General features: G+C 50.9%; 1 protein-coding gene and 1 long non-coding RNA gene across 6 annotated transcripts; one reads left to right on the plus strand and one right to left on the minus strand.

Moving 5' to 3' along the window:
* Nucleotides 1–94: 94 nt before the first annotated feature.
* On the minus strand, nt 95–19,022 carry LOC136015915 (GDNF-inducible zinc finger protein 1-like). Of its 4 annotated transcripts, none has more exons than XM_065682556.1 (7): nt 18,819–19,022; nt 9,460–10,770; nt 6,910–7,821; nt 3,417–3,511; nt 3,069–3,236; nt 2,086–2,243; nt 95–582 (listed from the first exon to the last, which is right to left on the minus strand). In XM_065682556.1, the coding sequence occupies exons 1-7, from the start codon at nt 19,010–19,012 to the stop codon at nt 337–339; spliced, it is 3,084 nt and encodes a 1,027-aa protein (XP_065538628.1). In that variant the 5' UTR covers nt 19,013–19,022; the 3' UTR covers nt 95–336. The 4 variants fall into 4 exon arrangements, with proteins under 4 accessions (XP_065538628.1, XP_065538630.1, XP_065538631.1 ...); XM_065682558.1 differs by lacking the exon at nt 18,819–19,022 and adding an exon at nt 18,012–18,063; XM_065682559.1 differs by lacking the exon at nt 18,819–19,022 and adding an exon at nt 16,420–16,533.
* On the plus strand, nt 18,983–20,399 carry LOC136015918 (uncharacterized). Of its 2 annotated transcripts, none has more exons than XR_010613410.1 (2): nt 18,983–19,213; nt 19,703–20,399. It is a non-coding gene; the product is annotated as an uncharacterized LOC136015918 (long non-coding RNA). The 2 variants fall into 2 exon arrangements; XR_010613411.1 differs by having other exon boundaries at nt 18,983–19,080.
* Nucleotides 20,400–20,620: the final 221 nt, after the last annotated feature.

Below are 20,620 nucleotides of genomic sequence, written 5' to 3' on the forward strand. Positions count from 1 at the left end.
CTCCTCCCAACCGCCCCGTTCTGGGGCTTTATCCTCCCCAAATGGAGGAGTTTTCTGGTCAAACCCACGCCGATGAATGAGCCACGGCGCGGGGCCGGGATGAGCGCACCTTTATTCACATAAAAGGCAGATACGTACAGCGGCAGTGCCCACGCCACGTGACGCCATCCCAGGCTTGGTTAAAACCCATAACTCTGACCGGACCTAAACCCAACACTTTTAACGGGAAATAGGACCCGTTCCTCCGCCAGCTCCCCCCCAGCAGGGCTGCAGAGCCCAACGCGGCCATGGCAGCAAACTTTTGAGGTCATTTAGTCCTAAATAGGGTAAATTCCATTATAAATATGAAATAGCGGGAGCGGTGTCCTCTGTGTCACCCACACTTGGTGGCACTGTGTCCCCCTTCTGAAGAGCAGCGCTCTCTGGTTTATAAACTTTACCTTGGTCAACTGACCAGACCTCCGGAGCACAGGCCTCACCCGCGGAGGCCCCCGAGAAGGGTTCTATTTTGGACCAGTTGTGGTCTTTTTTGGTTGTAAGATCTATCACGAAGCTTCTCCAGTGAGCGCTGCGGTCATGAACCTAGGGAAAGAAAAGGGGAACAATTAATGACGATGACTTTAATAACAGAATATTTAATCCAGTGCAAAATCGAATGGTGCTAGGATTAACACTGCGATGCTGTGCTTGAATGGAAAGCTGAGCTCTGAATCATGGAATGGTTTGGGTTGAAGGGTCCTTAAAGCCCCTCCAGCCCCAACCCCTGCAACGGGCAGGGACCCCTTCCACTGGAGCAGCTTGCTCCAAGCCCCTGTGTCCAACCTGGCCTTGAGCACTGCCAGGGATGGGGCAGCCACAGCTTCTCTGGGATTCCATCAGGAAGAAGCCTTTTAATGAATGAGACCTTCCTCTGACGTTTTCAGGGTTGGATTTGCTTCCGGAAGACACTACAAGTACTTGGGAGACGAGCGGTTTGACAGCCAGCAGTGGGAGCTGCTGTGCTGCTCATGGAGGAAAACTGCACATTCAGAAATGCAGCTTTAAAAGCTGTTTTTTAAAGCTCTCTATATTTTTAAAAGATGGTCAATCAATTCGTCAACACCAAATTTCATCACCAATGTGATGAAACCAGGGACTGTAGCGATAGGACAAGGGGTGATGGGTTCAAACTGAAACAGGGGAAGTTTAGGTCGGAGATGAGGCAGAAGCTCTTCCCTGTGAGGGTGCTGAGGCGCTGGCACAGGGTGCCCAGAGAAGCTGTGGCTGCCTGTCGTGGTTTAAACCCAACCACAAACCTCGTCCACTCACTCCCTCCCTTCTTGCCCTCCCCCTGCTTCTGGAGGGACGGAGAGGAGAATCAAAAAGAATGCAACTCCCACAGGTTGAGATAAGAACAGTTTAGTAACTAAGGTATAACACAAATCACTGCTGCTACCACCAATAATAATAGTGCTAAAGGAAATAACAAAAGGAAAGAATACAACACCTCAACACCAGCCAACCAATAACTCGCCCCACTCCCCCCAGCCAAGCACTAACTGATACCTCCTCCAACCGTGCAGTCCCAACCCTTCTGGGTAACTCCCCGTTACATCCTGGGCATGACGTGCTGTGGTATGGAATACCTCTTTGGCTAGTTTGGGTCAGATGTCCTGTCTCTGCTTCCTCCCGGCCTCCCCTCCTCCCTGGCAGAGCATGAGGCTCAGAAAGTCCTTGGCCAGACCAAACATTCGATCAGCAACTGAAAACATCGGCATTATCAGCACTGTTCCCAGGTCAAAAGATCAAAACACAGCACTGTACTAGCTCCTAAGGAGAAAAATGGCTGCTGCTGCTCAACCCAGGACACTGCCCCATCCCTGGCAGTGCTCAAGGCCAGGTTGGACACAGGGGCTTGGAGCAAGCTGCTCCAGTGGAAGGGGTCCCTGCCCGTGGCAGGGGTTGGAGCTGGAGGAGCTTTCAGGTCCCTTCCAACACAAACCATTCCATGATTCTATGATCCCTCCTTAAGGCTAAAGCCTTCTCCCGGTAGTTAAGCATCACGACAGCAGCCTGCCCTCCACAGAGGCGCCGAGGGCCGCGTACCGAGACGTGTCTGCGCAGGGTGGACATGTCCGTGAAGGTCCTCTCGCAGGCTCGGCACTTGTAGGGCTTCTCGCCGGTGTGGATGCGCTGGTGGCGGCGCAGCGCGCCCTGCTGGGTGAACGCCTTCCCGCACTGCTCGCAGAAATAGGGGCGCGTCTCTGGAACGACGGAAGAGCAGCGTTAGGAGGCAGGTTCTTTGGATTTCAACGGATAAAAAGCATGAAGAGCTTCTAAAAGAGCAATACTGAGCAATGGTGTGGATGGAAATGAGCGGGAGGCCGTAGGCTGTGATCAATGGAAAGCATGAGAACAGCTCTCCCCATCTTACAAGGGCAACAGCAGGAACTACAGCTGCTCCCGTGCTCTATCCTTCCTCAGCACAAACCAGGCCTCTTGACAAGCATCATCCATATGAGCTCAAGTGTGATGGGGAATGGCTGAGGGACCTGGGGGGTTCAGTCTGGAAAAGAGAAAGCTCAGGGAGAACCTGATGGCTCCCTACAAGTGCCTGACAGGAGGATGGAGCCAGGAGGGGCTGGGCTCTGCTCCCAAGGAACAAGGGATGGGACAAGAGGAACCAGCCTCAAGCTGCACCAGGGCAGGTTTAGATGGAGCTGAGGAACAATTCCTGCCCCAGAGGGTGCTCGGGCATTGGAACAGGCTGCCCAGGGCAGGGCTGCAGGCACCGGCCCTGCAAGTGTTCACAGCCCGTGGAGACGAGGCCTCAGTGCCATGGGGCAGTGGTGGCCTTGGCAGTGCTGGCGCAATGGTTGGACTGGATGAGCTTAAAGGTCCTGGTTGATTTTATGATACAAGAGCATCCTGTGCCTGGTTTAACGAGCCAGGATCACCCTGAGCCCTTCTCTTCCTCATCCCAGAGTTTATAAAAGCAGTTCTGGAATAAAATGTCACCATCCAAACTGGGAAGACTCAAGCTCCCAGTGCCATTTACTTTCCCATCCCTGAACCATTTGCTTCATTACCTGCATGGACGTTACTGTGCTGGGCCAGGGAGCCCCTCAACCCAAACGTCTTCCCACACACCCCACACTTGTAGGGTTTGGCTCCCAGGTGGCATCTTTTATGGCATTTCAGGTATTCGTTGGTGGCAAAATGTTTTCCACACATGTCACATTTGAAGAGGCGTTCTCCTGAGGCAGGAGGAAAAGACATTCTGAATTCCTGCAGCTGAGGTTAGTGCTTCAGAGCTGGGTTTTAAATGGCTTTCTATCCCTAGTTCCTTCTTCAAACCCCTACCAATGATTTCTAGCAGCATAAAGGGAGGTGACAGGAGAAAAGAGATGGAAGGAACAGAGGTATTTACCGCCTACCTGTGTGGGTCCTTTTGTGGCCAGTGAGTTTCCCTTTGTCAGCAAAGCAAGCCCCACAGTCCTCACAGATATATGGCTTTTCCCCTGTATGGGACCTACATGAAGAGAGACACAAGGGACAACAAATTAGCTCTTGGAGCGTATTCTTAAAATACTCTATCTGAAATTGTATTCTGCACGCTTCATTTTTTCAAGGCAGTGGAAAAAAAGCTCACTCAGCAGAGAGAATGTTTAAAACAAGGATGGGTGCTATAATAAAGCCCTGAAACTCCCACTTCAGTTTCACCTTTTCCTCACTCAGGCACTACAAACCCACCTCTCTCACAAGTTACCTCACAGGATTGGCATCAGAAGGGAGGAAGCAGGGATGACAAGCTGCTGCTGTGCAAGAGACTGAACGCACTTCCAGACTGCCCCCAGCACAACACCAGCAGCAGATCCCTTGCAATACTGTGGGCCATGCTCTTGGCTCCTGTGATGCTGCAGCATCATGCCCTCCAGGCTGCAAATGCTAATTACACAGAATCACAGAATCACAGAATCCCAAGGGTTGGAAGGGACCTAAAAAGATCATCTAGTCCAACCCCCCTGCAAGAGCAGGGTAACCTACAGTACATCACACAGGAACTTGTCCAGGCGGGCCTTGAATATCTCCAGTGTAGGAGACTCCACAACCCCCCTGGGCAGCCTGTTCCAGTGCTCTGTCACTCTTACAGTAAAGAAGTTCTTCCTGATGTTAACGTGGAACTTCCTATGTTCCAGTTTACACCCATTGCCCCTTGTCCTATCACTGGATATCACTGAAAAAAGCCTAGCTCCATCATCCTGACACCTACCCTTTACATATTTGTAAACATTGATGAGGTCACCCCTCAGTCTCCTCTTTTGCAAGCTAAAGAGACCCAGCTCCCTCAGCCTCTCCTCATAAGGGAGATGTTCCACTCCCTTAATCATCTTTGTGGCTCTGCGCTGGACTCCTTCAAGCAATTCCCTGTCCTTCTTGAACAGAGGGGCCCAGAACTGGACGCAATATTCCAGATGCGGCCTCACCAAGGCTGAGTAGAGGGGGAGGAGAACCTCTCTTGACCTACTAACCACTCCCTTTCTAATGCACCCTAAGATGCCATTTGCCTTCTTGGCCACAAGAGCACATTGCTGGCTCATGGTCATCCTCCTATCCACCAGGACCCCCAGGTCCCTTTCCCCTTCACTACTTTCCAGCAGGTCAACCCCCAACCTGTACTGGTACATGGGGTTGTTCTTCCCCAGATGCAAGACTTTACACTTGCCCTTGTTAAATTTCATCAAGTTTCTCCCCGCCCAACTCTCCAGCCTGTCCAGGTCTCGCTGAATGGCAGCACAGTCCTCTGGTGTGTCAGCCACTCCTCCCAGTTTTGTGTCATCAGCAAACTTGCTGAGGGTGCACTCAGTTCCCTCATCCAGGTCATTGATGAAAATATTAAACAGCACCGGTCCCAGCACCGACCCCTGAGGAACTCCACTAGTCACAGACCTCCAGCTAGATTCTGCGCCATTGACCACAACTCTCTGCCTTCTTCCTTTCAACCAGTTCTCGATCCACCTCACTACTTGATCGTCAAGCCCACACTTCCTCAGCTTATCTATGAGGATGCTGTGGGAGACAGTATCAAATGCCTTACTGAAATCAAGAAAAACCACATCTACCGCTCTACCATAATCCCTCCACCTAGTCACTTCCTCATAGAAGGCTATAAGGTTGGTCATACATGACTTCCCCCTCATAAAACCATGTTGGCTGTTCTTAATGACCCCCTCATCCTTGATATGCCTAGTGATGGAGTCAAGAATAAGTTGTTCCATCACCTTTCCAGGGATGGAGGTAAGGCTGACCGGTCTATAATTACCCGGGTCCTCCTTCTTGCCCTTCTTATAGATTGGTGTGACCTTTGCCATCCGCCAATCCTCAGGCACCTCGCCCGTTTCCCACCACTTACCAAAGATGATGGTAAGTGGCCTAGCAATGACCTCCGCCAGCTCCCTCAGCACCCGTGGGTGCATTCCATCCGGACCCATCGATTTACAGATGTCCAGTTTGCATAGCTGATCCCTAACCCAATCCTCATCTACCAAAGCAAACTCCTCCTTTGTCCTGACTCCTTCTGGGGCTATAGAAATCCGGGGCCCTCGGGGAGGATACTCCCATTTTTAGGCAAAAGGCACTAAGGAAAGTCAGGCAAACAGTGTTCCTGCGCACATGCTGCACGTCTGACTTTAAACTAGCTCAAATCAGAGAAAGTCTGAGCCTACGTTTTGGTCTAACACTGTGCTGAGTCCCCTTATTCCAAGCCAAACAGCAGGATGTGCAAAAACACATCTCATTTGGAGTTGTCAGGCAAAATGCTGCTAATTGAGACAGCAGCTACCAGCACAAACCCCACGGGTGACTGTTCTGTTGCAGTCACACCGTGTCTGACATGTGGCACATCTCTGCTGTGTTCCAGCTGATGGATTAGCCAAACATTTCAGATCCCTACAAGAAACCTGGAGAGGGGCTTGGGACAAGGGCCTGTAGGGCCAGGCCAAGGGGAATGGCTTGAACCTGCCCGAGGGGAGACTGAGCTGAGCTCTTAGGCAGAAGCTCTTCCCTGTGAGGGTGCTGAGGCGCTGGCACAGGGTGCTCAGAGAAGCTGTGGCTGCCCCATCCCTGGCAGTGCTCAAGGCCAGGTTGGACACAGGGGCTTGGAGCAAGCTGCTCCAGTGGAAGGGGTTCCTGCCCGTGGCAGGGGTTGGGGCTGGAGGAGCTTTAAGGCCCCTTCCAACACAAACCATTCCATGATTCTATGTCCCGATGGTCCTGAATCACCACTTTTTAAACCCCTTAGGAGACAGAAGCAAGCTACAGACCCCACTGCATGGGGGCAGTCGCCAGTAATGGGATTTCCCTCCCCTAGCTGAGCCCTCCAGCATTTAACCTCCTTCTCTGAACTGTGCTCCCCACTTGGAAAAAGTTTGGGAATTCCATGGGATGATTCACCCCTTCTTGGGAGAGTACACAGTGAACAGAGACACCACCAGAGAGCAATTCATCCAGTCTAATGACTACAGAGAGAGTCCAGATGTGAAGACCAGCTTCTGTACTGCACATCAGAAGTGAAATCCCACACTAAGTGACTTGTTCGGTGTCACACAGAGCGAGCAGAGCTCAGCACTGGGATCCCTGAGGTCCCTGACTCACTCTGTGTTACTTGTAATCACTGCAGGCCATCATCTCGTTGTGAAGGCTGACTCCAATGACTGCTTTTGCTCACCAGTTTGGCCGGGGCATCCATTCCCAAACCCCTGCCCAAAGTGATGCAATGGCCAGATTTTGGCACTGCCTTTACGTAAGAGAATTAATCACAGATCCTATAGGACAAAATGTGAGGAGAATGAGTTGGAACTGAGACATCAGAGGAGGAAGAGATGAAGCATGCAGGAAGCAGGAACAGGAGCAGGGGTGCTGCAGGCTGACCTGGTGTGGATCTTCAGCTGCGATGGCTGAGTGAATCTGGAGTGACAAATGCTACATTCATAAGGTTTTTCTCCCGTGTGTGTCCGCATGTGGAACACAAGAGCTGTCCTGGAGCTCAGGATCTTCCCGCAGACAGAGCAGAGCGGGCGCTTGACTCTGCCTTCGTGCTTCCGCATGGAATGTGTCCTCACATCCCGCTTCCTTTTGAAAGTGGCGTTGCAGAGGCTGCAGGCGAACTGCCTCTCCTCAGTGTGGACACAGGCCCGGTGCTCCTTCCAGCTGTTGTAACTGGCAAAGGACTTGCTGCAGATGTCACACTGGTACACCTTACCTGGCAGGCACTGGTGGACATCTCTGCAGTGATCCACGTACTTCTTCCGGGATACAAACTGCTCCTTGCACTTCTCACACCGGATCACATAGGCAGATTTCTTCTGCATCCTGCTTTTATTTACCTTCTTTACCTTAAACTCTTCATCTGATTCATGTTCCTCACCATCCTTCTCGTTAGGGTATTCATCCTCCTCCTCATCCTCCTCAGTACAGTCCTCATTGTCTCTGCTGTCATCAGCTTCTGAGTCCCCAACATCATCATCTGCCACCTCCTCACCCTTCACACTCATTTCACCTTCATCTTCACCCACGTCTTCACACCTTGCTTCACCTTCCTCACTCTTCTGCTTCTGTTCTTGCTCACTGCTACAGTCTGCTCCAGCAGCAGATGAACCCCCAGGTTCTTCCTCACAACTCGTGGTCTCTTCATTCCTCACACATTCATGCTCTGATGTCCTAGCCCATGTCTCTCTGTCAGGACCTCTGCCACAGCTCTCAGGGTCTGGCTGATGCTCAGGTGGCACCACCATCCAATAGACAGGCACAAGCTGCCTCTGCTGCCCAGCCTCGTGGGTTTTCCTGCAAGACAAACAAACCACAGAGCACAACTTCAGTGAGTTTCATTGTTTCAGCTCAGACATGTTTGCCTTGGAGGAAGAGTCGTTTCCTTTTCATTGTTCTTCAAACCATTTGAGATATTCCAGCATGTTTGGAGAGCCAAAAAACAGGGAAACTTTAGGCAGAGTTGGCCTAGGGAATCAAAGAGAATTAAAACACCTCAGTTCATAGAATCCTAGACTGGTTTGGGTTCGAAAGGACCTTAAGATCACCCAGTTCCAACCCGCTGCCATGGGCAAGGATACCTCATACCAGACCATGCTATCCAAGCCTTGCTGAACCTGACCTTGAACATTGCCAGGGATGGGGCAGCCACAGCTTCTCTGGGCACCCTGTGCCAGCGCCTCAGCACCCTCACAGGGAAGAGCTTCTGCCTCATATCCAACCTGAACTTCCCTGCTTAAGTTGCTTTAACACCGCTATGGAGGAACAAAACAGACTCCCTTGTAAGCCAAACAGTTAACTGCTTATTGCTACTCAGTGAGCAGAAGAAGCTGTATCACTGCACTCACAACCCATCTGGAATGTTTTCCCTGCTACTGGACTGAACTATAAACAGATTTTGACATATTTCAAAGGGAAGCTGAGCTCCAGCTACCTCCTGTCCCCCACAGGCAGGCTATGGGGTATGGAGCTGTTTGACACGTACAGTGGCTTTCTGCAGTTCTGGAAACTACTGTGCAATTCCAACATCTTGTTTTCAGTTAGGCAGCGCTCAAAAAGCCTGTCTGGAAGCTCAGACCACCCAGCAAAATGGCACAAAGGGCGTGGGGCCCATGAAAACGGCACTAAAAAGCACCACAGTGCCCTGGCATTTATGAAATAAACACACCTCTGCTCTGGAGCCAGGCTGAGAGAGCTGGGGCAGCCTGGAGAAGAGAAGGCTCCTGAAGGGGAGACCTTGGAGCAGCTCCAGTGCCTGAAGGGGCTGCAGGGAACCTGGAGAGGGGCTTGGGACAAGGGCCTGTAGGGACAGGCCAAGGGGAATGGCTTGAACCTGCCCGAGGGGAGACTGAGCTGAGCTCTTAGGCAGAAGCTCTTCCCTGTGAGGGTGCTGAGGCACTGGCACAGGGTGCCCAGAGAAGCTGTGGCTGCCCCATCCCTGGCAGTGCTCAAGGCCAGGTTGGACACAGGGGCTTGGAGCAAGCTGCTCCAGTGGAAGAGGTCCCTGCCCGTGGCAGGGGTTGAAGCTGGAGGAGCTTTAAGGTCCCTTCAACCCAAACCATTCCACGATTCTGTGAAATGGGGATTTTCTTGTGCATTTTAAACAGATGATCATTCTTTTCAGGCTCCCATTTAAAAACCCACATCTGAAGTGTCCAGAATCACCCCCAAGTTCTGACTGCACAAGTCCCCTTTGATTCAACAGGAAACATTCCCCTGAATTCCCAGTCTGGGGGACCTCAATCCAGTAATCCTGACTGAGAACTGGATGAGGTCAATGGGAAAAAATCTGTCCCAATTTCAACACACTTCTGATCAGATCCAAGGAAGTCTGGAACTAAAGCAGGGAGGACTTTGGGAACGCTGTTACCCTGTTGCTCAGGGGGAAAACACACATTCCTACCCGCACACACACACACGCAGGGAATGCTGTACCTTACATGAGCACTGTAAGCAGACTTGTGAGCAAAGCTGGTGGGGCAGTGCTCACACTTGTAGGGCTTCTCCCCGGTGTGTGTTCGCATGTGGACCCTCAGGGCACACTTGGAGCTGATGATCTTGTCACAGCACGGGCAGGCCTGGGCACGCTGCTGCTGCCTGGGCACCCTGTGCATGTGGTCACTTGTGGTCTTCTGGCGCTTAAACCTCTTGTCACAGAAGACGCAGGAGAAGCCCTGCTCACGGCCATGAACAGTGAGGTGGTGCTGCCGGAGCCTCTGGGCAGTGGGGAAGAGCTGCTTACACCTACTACAGCTGTACTTGATGGCTGGGTTTGGGTTGTGTTTGAGGTCCATGTGTGACTGGCGCTGCTCGGTGACACAGAGCGACTCGCTGCACTGCTCACACGCCATCTGCAGCAGCGCCTTCGCCATGCGCCGTGGGGGTTTCCTCCGCCCTGGTTTAGTGGCAAACTTGGAAATTAAACTGCTCTCCTCCTCCCACTGCTCAGACAGGGTGCTCTTCGTGACGACACGGGCTTCTTCTGACTCGGCCTGGCTCAGGAGGGAACGACTGCTCTTGTTTTGCAGACTAACGACATCCATGCTGAGTCTGCGTCTGGGTCCTGCCTGGTTACACCTTGGTAGCTTTGCCACCCTGGGTTTTGGGTCTGGAAAAGCCATGTCCCCTTGCTCCAGGCCCGCTGGTTGCCCTTCCAAGAGTTCATAGCCAGCCAGCAGCTTTTTATGCTTCTGCCTATCCCACAGTTTCCTCTGCACAGGTATTGCCACGACTTGGGAAGCATTACTCAGCTTGTGGCTCTCCTCCAGCTGGATGCGTGGCCACTGCGGCCCCCCACTCTCTGTGCACAGCTGACCTTTAAGGTGAAGGCTCAGATCCAAGCCCTTCCTGCCCTCTGCCTTCACCTCCTCACAAATGTCAAGCAAATCCTTGCATTCGAGTCTTTCGGCTATCTCTTTCATGCGGTGCAGCTTTTCTGCCTCAATCTCCACTTCTGCAGTGTAAATGAACTCCAGGAAGGAGGTGAACTCCTCCGTGTAAATGTCCTGCAGAGTCACCGTGCAGTTCTTGGTGTCCAGCATCTCATTGTGCAGGAAAAGCCCCTTGAAATAGTTGCTGGAAGCTGCCAGGACAGCTTTGTGCACCAGGAACTCTTCCTGAATGCCCAGGTGCTGTGTGTGAACCGTCACATCACAGAGGTGACCGAACTGGTACAGGGAGTGCAGAGCCCGCAGGAGGTTGGGAGCAGCAACTTTGGATTTCATTCGTATTTTCTTCTTCTCCATCCTGCCAGGCAAAACAGACAAGGTTTGAATGCTCAGGCTCCTCTTCCATGAGCACTGATGTACAACATCGCGTCCCTGCCTGTGACAGGGGGTTGGAACTGGATGAGCTTTAAGGTCCCTTCAACCCAAACCCCTCTGATTCTGTGATCATGCACTTCAGAAAAGCACAGTGGAGATCCATGTCCTAATTCCTCACTTAGGAGACATGGTAAAGACCTCAAGGTTACTTCTATCAATGCAACCATCATCAGCAAACACCCGTGGTTTATTCCAGGCACAGACTGAGATCTGCACTCCAGGATAACCCCTCAGAGGGAATATTCTGTAGCCCAGTAATGAAATAGAAGCAATGTGATTGACTCAGCTTAATACTAAACCATTCTTCACCAGGCACTTTTCAACAGTAGCAGTCACAACAGTTTAGAGTGGAAACAAGGATCCTTCCCCACCCTTCTTGCAGCGCAGGGTAACTGAAGCATAGCAAGTTGCTTCCCTTGTGATGGATTCCAGGCTGGTGTTGAAACAGAGCCATGTTTTCACAGGCACACCAGGCTCCACTCCTGCACCAGGCAGCCCCTCGGGCCAAAGCAGGGGAAGAAATCTTTGGATCTGGTTCAATTCTGTCTCTGCTCTAATTCCCCATGTTCACAATCAGACCTGGGGGTTAATAATGCCAGTTGGCAAACTTCTATTGCATTTGGCCTCTTAAATAATACCCAGGGACAAACCAGAGCTAGAAATAGCTATGATATTTTTGAGGAGGTAACAGCGGTTTCTTTGGACAATATTCCAGAACTGCTCCTTCTCAATTGACAGAGGGGTCAGAAGTTTTCTGATGCTTTCAGACAGAACCATACGTCTTTCCCCACCAGCTCCAGAGACAGACACCAGCAATTCTGACAGTAAATCCAATGCCTGAGACCTCGATGGCCTCCCTGTCTCAACCTGCACATGACATCTGCACTGCTGGCACAAGAAGTCTCCTCTACCTTTGCCATAGGCCTTCAGATGCTCTGCTCCAATCCTCTAAGCTGCTACTCCTGATCTAGCCTAGTTTTTAAATGCCTATTGCTTAGCACATGCTTACAGCAGCTTTGTAACCCGGGGAAGAACATCAGGCCAAAACAAACAGAGGAATCAGGTTGTTATTGCTTCAAGGCTCTGTCTAAGCTTGGCTCGCTGTGCTTCCCTCACTGCAATAATGGTTGGCAGAAAACAACACCCAATTCTACTTTCACTTCTGATCTAAATTATGTTTGACATTCTATTAAATACATTCCTGGCAGATAGAAACTGTCTGATTAAGAAGACAAATGCATCTTCAACATAAAGTACCAGGAAGTGGAATACAATACACAGCCTGGAGTGAAGAGGTTTCAATAGCAAGCCTAAGAGATAGCTTTGGGAATCCTCTTCCTGTTCCAAGCTACTGCAGCAAGCACCAGGAGGATAATCGTCTTCTAATGGAGTCATTCAATGCTTGTGACACCCCAAAGGATGGTTTAAAAGCTGCATTTAAAGGTTTAAACTGATTTTCCTCTGACCCTATTAAGCGCCACTGGAGGGAGCAGAGCTGCACTCACAGGAAACACACATTTTGCTGCATAAAAAAATGCAAGTCTGAGTGATGCAGAACCTCCAATATTTGTCCTTAATTTGGGGGTTGATCCTGTGCACCCAATGCGCTCCTGTGAGAGGTGCCACCCCAACCAACAGGACTGTGTGGGCTATCAGCCTTCTCCCCTTGCTGGTGTAGAACCTCCTTGCTCTGCACTCCTCACTGCCACAGACGTCAGAGGTGTTTACCCAGGGAAAACCAAAGTATTACTACAGGAACAACACCTGGGAGACGTGAACACAAAGCAGGTTTGAAACATCCCACAGAAGCTAGAATCCGAGGAGGGGACGTGCAAAATAGCACAGCCAGACCCCTACAACCATGCAGTAACCCATGGTCTCTGCCTTACCAGTTCTGGCCTGTAAAGGCTCCCACTCCCAGCTCACTATCTGGCTACACCTTACCAACAACCACCACCTACACAGAAACGTAACCCTACCAGCTCCTACAGCACGCTGGCAGGCAGCAGGAAGAAGCACAGATCTGGAGGTTAATACCTACATCCATCCCACAAATTCACAACCGCTTCCACTTCTCTGTCCCCAGCTTGTCCTGCTTTATGGTTTCCAACTGGATATCCTTCCTTGTCCCTGCGCAGGACTGACCCTGGGCTGAGCTGCTCACCCACTAGCAGTGCTTACAGAAATCAATGAGCACAGCACGTGCTAATTTCCTCCTGCTCCTCTTTAAGATCCCCGTCTGTGATAAATACCCAATACACACTCCCCAGTGAACTCTACTGGAGTATCTGATACTAAGCCAAACAGAGCGGTAGGTTCCAACATCACCTCTTTAGTTCAGCTGGTTCTAGATTAAATCAGACTGCAATGTCTTGCCGACGAAAAATGCCACAAATCAATCAAGTCTCACTACTTCTTTTTCTTCAGGAGCAAGGAGACTGTGCTTGTTCCCATTTGAAGAGGAAATAGAGCTTTAGCTTTCTGAAGTGCTGTGGAATACAGTTTGTTTTCCCATGTTTTACAGTTTCATGAGGTTGAGTCAAACAGAGTGTAAAACACCGTGTAAGATTATTATCCCCCCCCCCCCCCCCGAAAGCCCAGCTAATAGATTTCCAAGTGTTTGGCTTTCCCTCTGGGAGTAAGGAAGCAGCCCAGTGAAATAGGAAAGCTATTTCAGTCCTTACTCTTTGCACTTCATTAACACCTAATGACAAAGACAAGATCCCTGAGGAATTCCCATCTGCAGCAATGGGAATGCCGGTGACAAATGTCACAGTAAATCATTCAGTTCTTGAATTAAACGACATATTTTGTTCTAATTAAAGGTTGATGTTGGCTTGAAATAACCACCAGTAACTGACAGGAAAAATAACAGTAACATCATCAACAGTGTAAGGTTTAATTCCGTGCTTCCATTGACACCCCAGTGTTCATAGTCCTGGCTCTCAGCCCAAACTCCATCTGTACACCAAGCATTCCCAGAGCTGCACTCATCTCCCACCTTCCAGTGTTCTGGCCAGCCCAAACCCTAGCATGATCAGCACTTCTCCCTCCTGCTCCACCTCAAACACCCCCCACCCCTGCAGGCCAAGCTCACAGTGGTGCTGTAGGGCGCTCATGAAAGCAGAAAAGGTGCAGCGCAGCAGGAGGAGAGCACTGAGCTGCTCCACGACCCCTCCGCTGTTCCCTCCCACCCTCAGGAACCCTCTCGGAGGTGCTTCCAGGAAGCACCAGGTCTCACAGAGCACTGGGAGAGAGATCCCGCTGCTTCCTGCAGGTCACTGGGAAGCTGTTACTGCTTAGGAAGCAAAAGGGAGCTGCTTGGAGGTTAACAGCACCATAAACACCATCCTGCTGCACCCTGAAGCTGCTTCAACGGGAGGAATCAAATGAAAACGGTTTTGCCACATACTGCATGGTCTGTGTGTAACTTATTTCAGCTTTTTGCCTGCTAAAAGGGAATAAATACTTTAAAGAAATGCATGTATCCAACATTTACAGAAAACATCATTAACCCTAAAAAAAACCTATTGTAAAAGCCAAAGTGTATTTCAATTCCATTACAGCTCCTGATAAGGACACTGGAATAGAATCATAGAATCCCAGCCTGGTTTGCACTGGGAGGGACTTTAAAGCTCTTCCAGCTCCAACCCCTGCCACAGGCAGGGATACCTTCCACTAGAGCAGCTTGCTCCAAGCCCTGTCCAACCTGGCCTTGAGCACTGCCACTTGAACACTATGTGGGCAGCCACTTAGTAAGTATAACTGCTTTAAAACCAAAGCCTAACAGGGGTTTCCAACCTCCACAAAGAGACTTACATTTGCTCAGTGCAGTAGTGCTTTTCATTTTGTTAATGATGCAATGACACGGGCAACAGCAGCTCTCCAGTTTAGGATGATTTAACAGAGCAAATGAAGATGTGTGTGGTAAATGTTTCTAAATATTCAGATTAAATAGGTAAAAAAGTGAGTAACTCTCAAGATTTAAATAAAGCAAATACCTAAATATTTGTATTAAAAAGTAAATATTCCTAAATACTTGGATTAAATAAGAGTAAATATTCCCACATATTTAGATTAAAGAAGTAAATATTTCTAGGTATTTAAATAAAAAAGTAATTATTTATAAATGTTTAGGTTAAATAGTCAGGTTTTGCTGCCCAGAGAAGCTGGGGCTGCCCCATCCCTGGCAGTGCTCAAGGCCAGGTTGGACACAGGGGCTTGGAGCAAGGTGCTCCAGTGGAAGGGGTCCCTGCCCGTGGCAGGGGTTGGGGCTGGAGGAGCTCCAAGGTCCTTTCCAACCCAAACCAGGCTGGGGTTCTAGAAATAAATAAACCACTCTAAATATTTTGATCCAGTAATTACAAAGTAAATATTTCTGAAGATTCTATTTATTGTACATGTTTCTAACCCATCCTTGCTCCTTGGATGTTCACTGCTCACATCTACTGTGCAATTTCTATGGGCCAGAGCCTCACCCGGCGTGATACCAGAGAGCCCTTTTGAAGGGTACAATGATTTATACCCCCAAGTACCAAGGAGGAAAAACCCCAATCAATCACACTGCACACTTCTGTTATTGCACACAAACACACCCTGCTTTTGCAGAGTGTACACAATCTCTGGTTGCTTGGTTGCCTCCAAGCCCTCTCAATTCGATCTTCAGTTTCAGGGAAGTGAGGAGGAAAATCTTACTTATTTTCCCAGGAAGGATTCCTTTAAACTCTCAATAGCTGCATGTACATATACAACAAACAGCCCTGATCCTGCAATCAAAATGAGAACCCTCAAGATATCAATGGTGTTAGGAAAAAAAACCAAACCCAAACCCAAAAGAGCCTTGATATGCTTTTACCTGATCATCTTTATCCTCTGCAGGAACTGCCCAAATATCTCTCTGAAGTGCTGCTACAGTGTAAGGACGTGTAAGTGCTCTTCCATAGCTGGCAGTAGCCAGGCAAAAGTAGCTTGGCAAAACAAGACCAACATGGGTAGACAGTAACAGCAGTGCAGCACCCAAATCCTGACCAATACAAGAAACCCTTCAAGAGGGGATATTCAAGATCACACAAACATCCACAAGCACACAAGCAGCCCTAAGCAAAGGGCAATAAGACTCATGGCAAGGCCTCACCTCAGTCCTCAAATCACAGAATCACAGAATAGTCAGGGTTGGAAAGGACCTTAAGATCATCCAGTTCCAACCCCCCTGCCATGGGCAGGGACACCTCACCCAAGGCTACATCCAACCTGGCCTTGAACACTGCCAGGGATGGAGCACTCAAAACCTCCCTGGGCAACCCATTCCAGTGCCTCACCACCCTAACAGGAAAGAACTTCTTCCTTATATCCAATCTAAACGAGCCTTTCCTGTTCTATGTTTTCACATTTGTGCTTTGTTTCTTTTCCTGTACAGTCAGGGAATATTTGCCTGTCTTAAAGATGGGTTGTGATGATAAAAACACATTGGGAGCAGTGAGATAAGAAGCTAATATAGGTGAAAAAGTATTACGACAACATAAGTTACTCAACTGTACTAATCATTGGGAAAACGATTACCTGGGAAACACACCTGGTCCTACACCTGGGTCGGAGCAATCCCAGGCACAGCTGCAGGTTGGGCAAAGAAGAGATTGAGAGCGGCCCTGCAGAGAAGGACTTGGGGGTGCTGGTCGATGAGAAAATGAACATGAGCCGGCTGCAGTGTGCGCTCGCAGCCCAGAAACCAACCGGATCCTGGGCTGCATCCAAAGGAGCGTGACCAGCAGGGTGAAGGAGGTGATCCTGCCCCTCTGCTCTGCTCTCGTGAGACCTCACCTGGAGCATTGTGTGCAGTTCTGGTGTCCTCAACATAAAAAGGACATGGAACTGCTGGAACAAGTCCAGAGGAGGCCACGAGGATGATCAGGGGCTGGAGCACCTCCCGTATGAAGACAGGCTGAGGAAGTTGGGGCTGTTCAGCCTGGAGAAGAGAAGCTGCGTGGAGACCTCATAGCAGCCTTCCAGTACCTGAAGGGGGCCTATAGGGATGCTGGGGAGGGACTCTTCGTCAGGGACTGCAGTGACAGGACAAGGGGTAACGGGTTCAAACGGAAACAGGGGAAGTTTAGATTGGATCTAAGGAGGAAATTCTTTCCTGTGAGGGTGCTGAGGCACTGGAATGGGTTGCCCAGGGAGGTTGTGAGTGCTCCATCCCCGGCAGTGTTCAAGCCCAGATTGGACAGAGCCTTCACAGAATCCCAAGGGTTGGAAGGGACCTCAAAAGATCATCTAGTCCAACCCCCTGCAAGAGCAGGGTAACCTACAGTACATCACACAGGAACTTGTCCAGGCAGGCCTTGAATATCTCCAACGTGGGAGACTCCACAACCCCCCTGGGCAACCGGTTCCAGTGCTCTGTCACTCTCACAGTAAAAAAGTTTTCCCTGATGTTCACATGGAATCTCCTATGCTCCAGTTTACACCCATTGCCCCTTGTCCTGTCACTGGACATCACTGAAAAAATCCTAGCTCCATCATTCAGGTGAGCCTTGGGTGAGATGGTTTAGTGTGAGGTGTCCCTGCCCAAGGCAGCAGGTTGGAACTGGATGATCTTAAGGTCCTTTCCAACCTTAGCTGTTCTAGGATTCTGAAATTAAGCCTATTCCACATGAGGCAGACACACAGTTTGGTATGCCAGCACCCTGAGGGAACTGTAACAGCAGCACCTCTCCTGCTGCAGCTTCTGGCCTGTTTGTTCATGCTGGATAGATTGAGGAATTGCATCCCAACCCTCCTGCACATCACTGGGCAAACTCCTCCGAGAGTCATTTAGAGCTGAATGGCTATTGTTTCTTTCTGAACATAGAGAATCACAGAATCCCAAGGGTTGGAAGGGACCTCAAAAGATCATCTAGTCCAACCCCCCTGCAAGAGCAGGGTAACCTACAGTACATCACACAGGAACCTGTCCAGGCGGGCCTTAAATATCTCCAGTGTAGGAGACTCCATAACCCCCCTGGGCAACCTGTTCCAGTGCTCTGTCACTCTTACAGTAAAGAAGTTCTTCCTGATGTTAACGTGGAACTTCCTATGCTCCAGTTTACACCCATTGCCCCTAGAGAACGTTGGGTTCTGCCTCTCTAAAACCTATGTTCTCTTTGAGACATGACTATAACTACTCACTTAATCGAGGCTGATCACACTTCCCAGGGGGACAGCACTGATACAGTCCCATCTGAAAGACACCACAGCGTTAGCCCTTACACCACCAGCACAACACAGGGGTGATATCTTCTGGCTTTTACTGCTTCCTTTGCACAGACGACACATTCATGAGAACAGGGGAACCCTGCAGCATGCACGGGGCACCCTGAGCCATGGCAATCACGACAGTCACAGAATGGTTCAGCTTGGAAGGGGCCTCAAAGCTCCTCCAGCTTCAACCCCTGCCATGGCAGGGACCCCTTCCACTGGAGCAGCTTGCTCCAAGCCCCTGTGTCCAACCTGGCCTTGAGCACTGCCAGGGATGGGGCAGCCACAGCTTCTCTGGGCACCCTGTGCCAGCGCCTCAGCACCCTCCCAGGGAAGAGCTTCTGCCTAAGAGCTCAGCTCAGTCTCCCCTCGGGCAGGTTCAAGCCATTCCCCTTGGCCTGGCCCTACAGGCCCTTGTCCCAAGCCCCTCTCCAGGTTCCCTGCAGCCCCTTCAGGCACTGGAGCTGCTCTCAGGTCTCCCCTTCAGGAGCCTTCTCTTCTCCAGGCCGGACTCAGGCCCCGGACACAGGAGCTCGCAGCACTCTCGGCCGGGCAGGCGGACCCTAACCCCGCACTCCGGCTCCTGCGGCGTCAGGCCCGCCCCGAGCCGCACTGCTGCGGTCGCCCTTCCGCCGGGCCCAACGGCGGTGCCGGTACCAGCACCCCGGCGCCCTGCCCGCCCTCCCGGGGCTGCCTCCCCGCTGCCCGGCCCCGCCAGCCCCTCCCGCCCGGCCTTACCCTGCCAGGCGGGGCGGCCCGCTCCCGCCTCGGCCGCGCTCCTCCCCGGTAACCACGGGGGACCCCCCCCAGCGGAATGGTGCGGGCCCTGCCGCCCCAAAGCAACATGGCCGCCAAGGCCTCATCTCATCGGCAGCCGGCCTGCTGCGGCCATCTTGAGTGAGGGAAGCGGCGGGGCAGGAGGAGGCGGCCATCTTGGGCCGGGGATGGGGGTGGGCAGAGGTGGTGGTGCTGCCATCCCTGAGGTGATGCTGGGCACCGGGTGCGAAATTCCTCCAAAATCCGTCAAGTTTCCTTGCTTTTTGTGCCAGTTTTGCTGCGGTTTCACAGCACAGCACGGGTCAGGGCCCCAGACCGAAAACCCCTTGGAGCTGTTGCCAGGGTTCGGTTCTCAGGTGTGGTTCAGCAGCATCCCCTGCGTGTGCAGTTCGGACTACAGTAAACAGCGGTTCCTGGGGGAACTCGGGTTTGCCAGTGCTCCATCCGTATTAGGAGTCGTCTTTTGAAAGAAATCCATGGATTTTCATACCTTGTGTTCAGCTGTGTCTACAAACCTGAACAACAAACAAAAATCCAAGCGAATAAAATCTATCTGTTTTCATACATGCGAAGCGCGGCGGTTGGGTGTTAAGTTAAACCGTGCCGATGGCTGTAATGGGTTTGTGCCTCAGGTGGCAACACTGGGATCGGTTGCCCAGGGAGGTTGTGAATGCTCCATCCCTGGCAGTGTTCAAGGCCAGGTTGGACGAAGCCTTGGGTGGGATGGTTTAGTGTGAGGTGTCCCTGCCCATGGCAGGGGGTTGGAACTGGATGATCTTGAGGTCCTTTCCAGCCCTAACTATTCTATGATTCTATGATTCTAATACATCTCTTTTACCTTACAGCCCCGCCGGCTCTGGCAGCTCCTCCATCGACGCCAGGACGTCATTGCCGGGGTGAAGAGATGGGTTTGTAGGAGCCTGACACCAGGGAATCAAGGGTTAACGTTGTGCCTAAGCAGTGCTGTGCTTGGTGAAGCAGAACCGTAGGAGTCAAAGTTGCTGGGATGGTGGAGCAGAACTGTAAGAGTTACAGCTGCCAGGCAGAACTGTACTAGGTAAGATTCATAGCTTAACATTGAAGACATTCTTGTTCAAATGGTATCCATAGAAAGAAAAGGAACAAAAGATAGCCAGAGTAACAGAAACTGCAAACTTGACAAGTTTCTGCTTTAAGATACATAAAACTGGCTTGTACCCAACCTGAGGTTTGGATCGGAGCCGAAACCCCATTGAGTCTGCAGGAAAGCAAGAGGTTACTCGCGGTGATGAAGAGGAACTGGAGGCCTTCATCCTCACGACTCCCTAACGACCACCATGAGGAGGCACTGCGCAAGCGCATCAATGGGACGAATGCCAGAAAGCTAATTATAATATTAGACGGGAATAGGTTTTGCATATGCATTAGGCGTGAAGCAATCTCATGTTTATGTGATCATTATATGTAATATAAATGAGCTGAGTGGCAAAGGAAAGTTGCACATGCTTTTGGAGGAGCGATCCCCATGCGCCTCAGCGCTGAATAAAGCATACCTACTTTACAGCTTTAATGAGTTGGGGAGTCTATCCATGTAGCACTGACCGCTCCAGCTCCTCCATAGACACCAGCACATTGCTGCCAGGGTGAAGAGATGGGTTTGCAGGAGCCAACTGAAGGGCCTGGGCTTTGCTGGGGTAAATCCGGGCTCAGGAGAAGCACAGACAGGGTCTCCCACCTCCCAGCCTGCTGTTCCTGCGGGATGAGCTGCTGCTTCCCACCGGTGA

Source organism: Lathamus discolor, chromosome 5 (assembly GCF_037157495.1).
Source record: "Lathamus discolor isolate bLatDis1 chromosome 5, bLatDis1.hap1, whole genome shotgun sequence".
In the NCBI taxonomy this organism is placed as follows: Eukaryota; Metazoa; Chordata; class Aves; order Psittaciformes; family Psittacidae; genus Lathamus; species Lathamus discolor.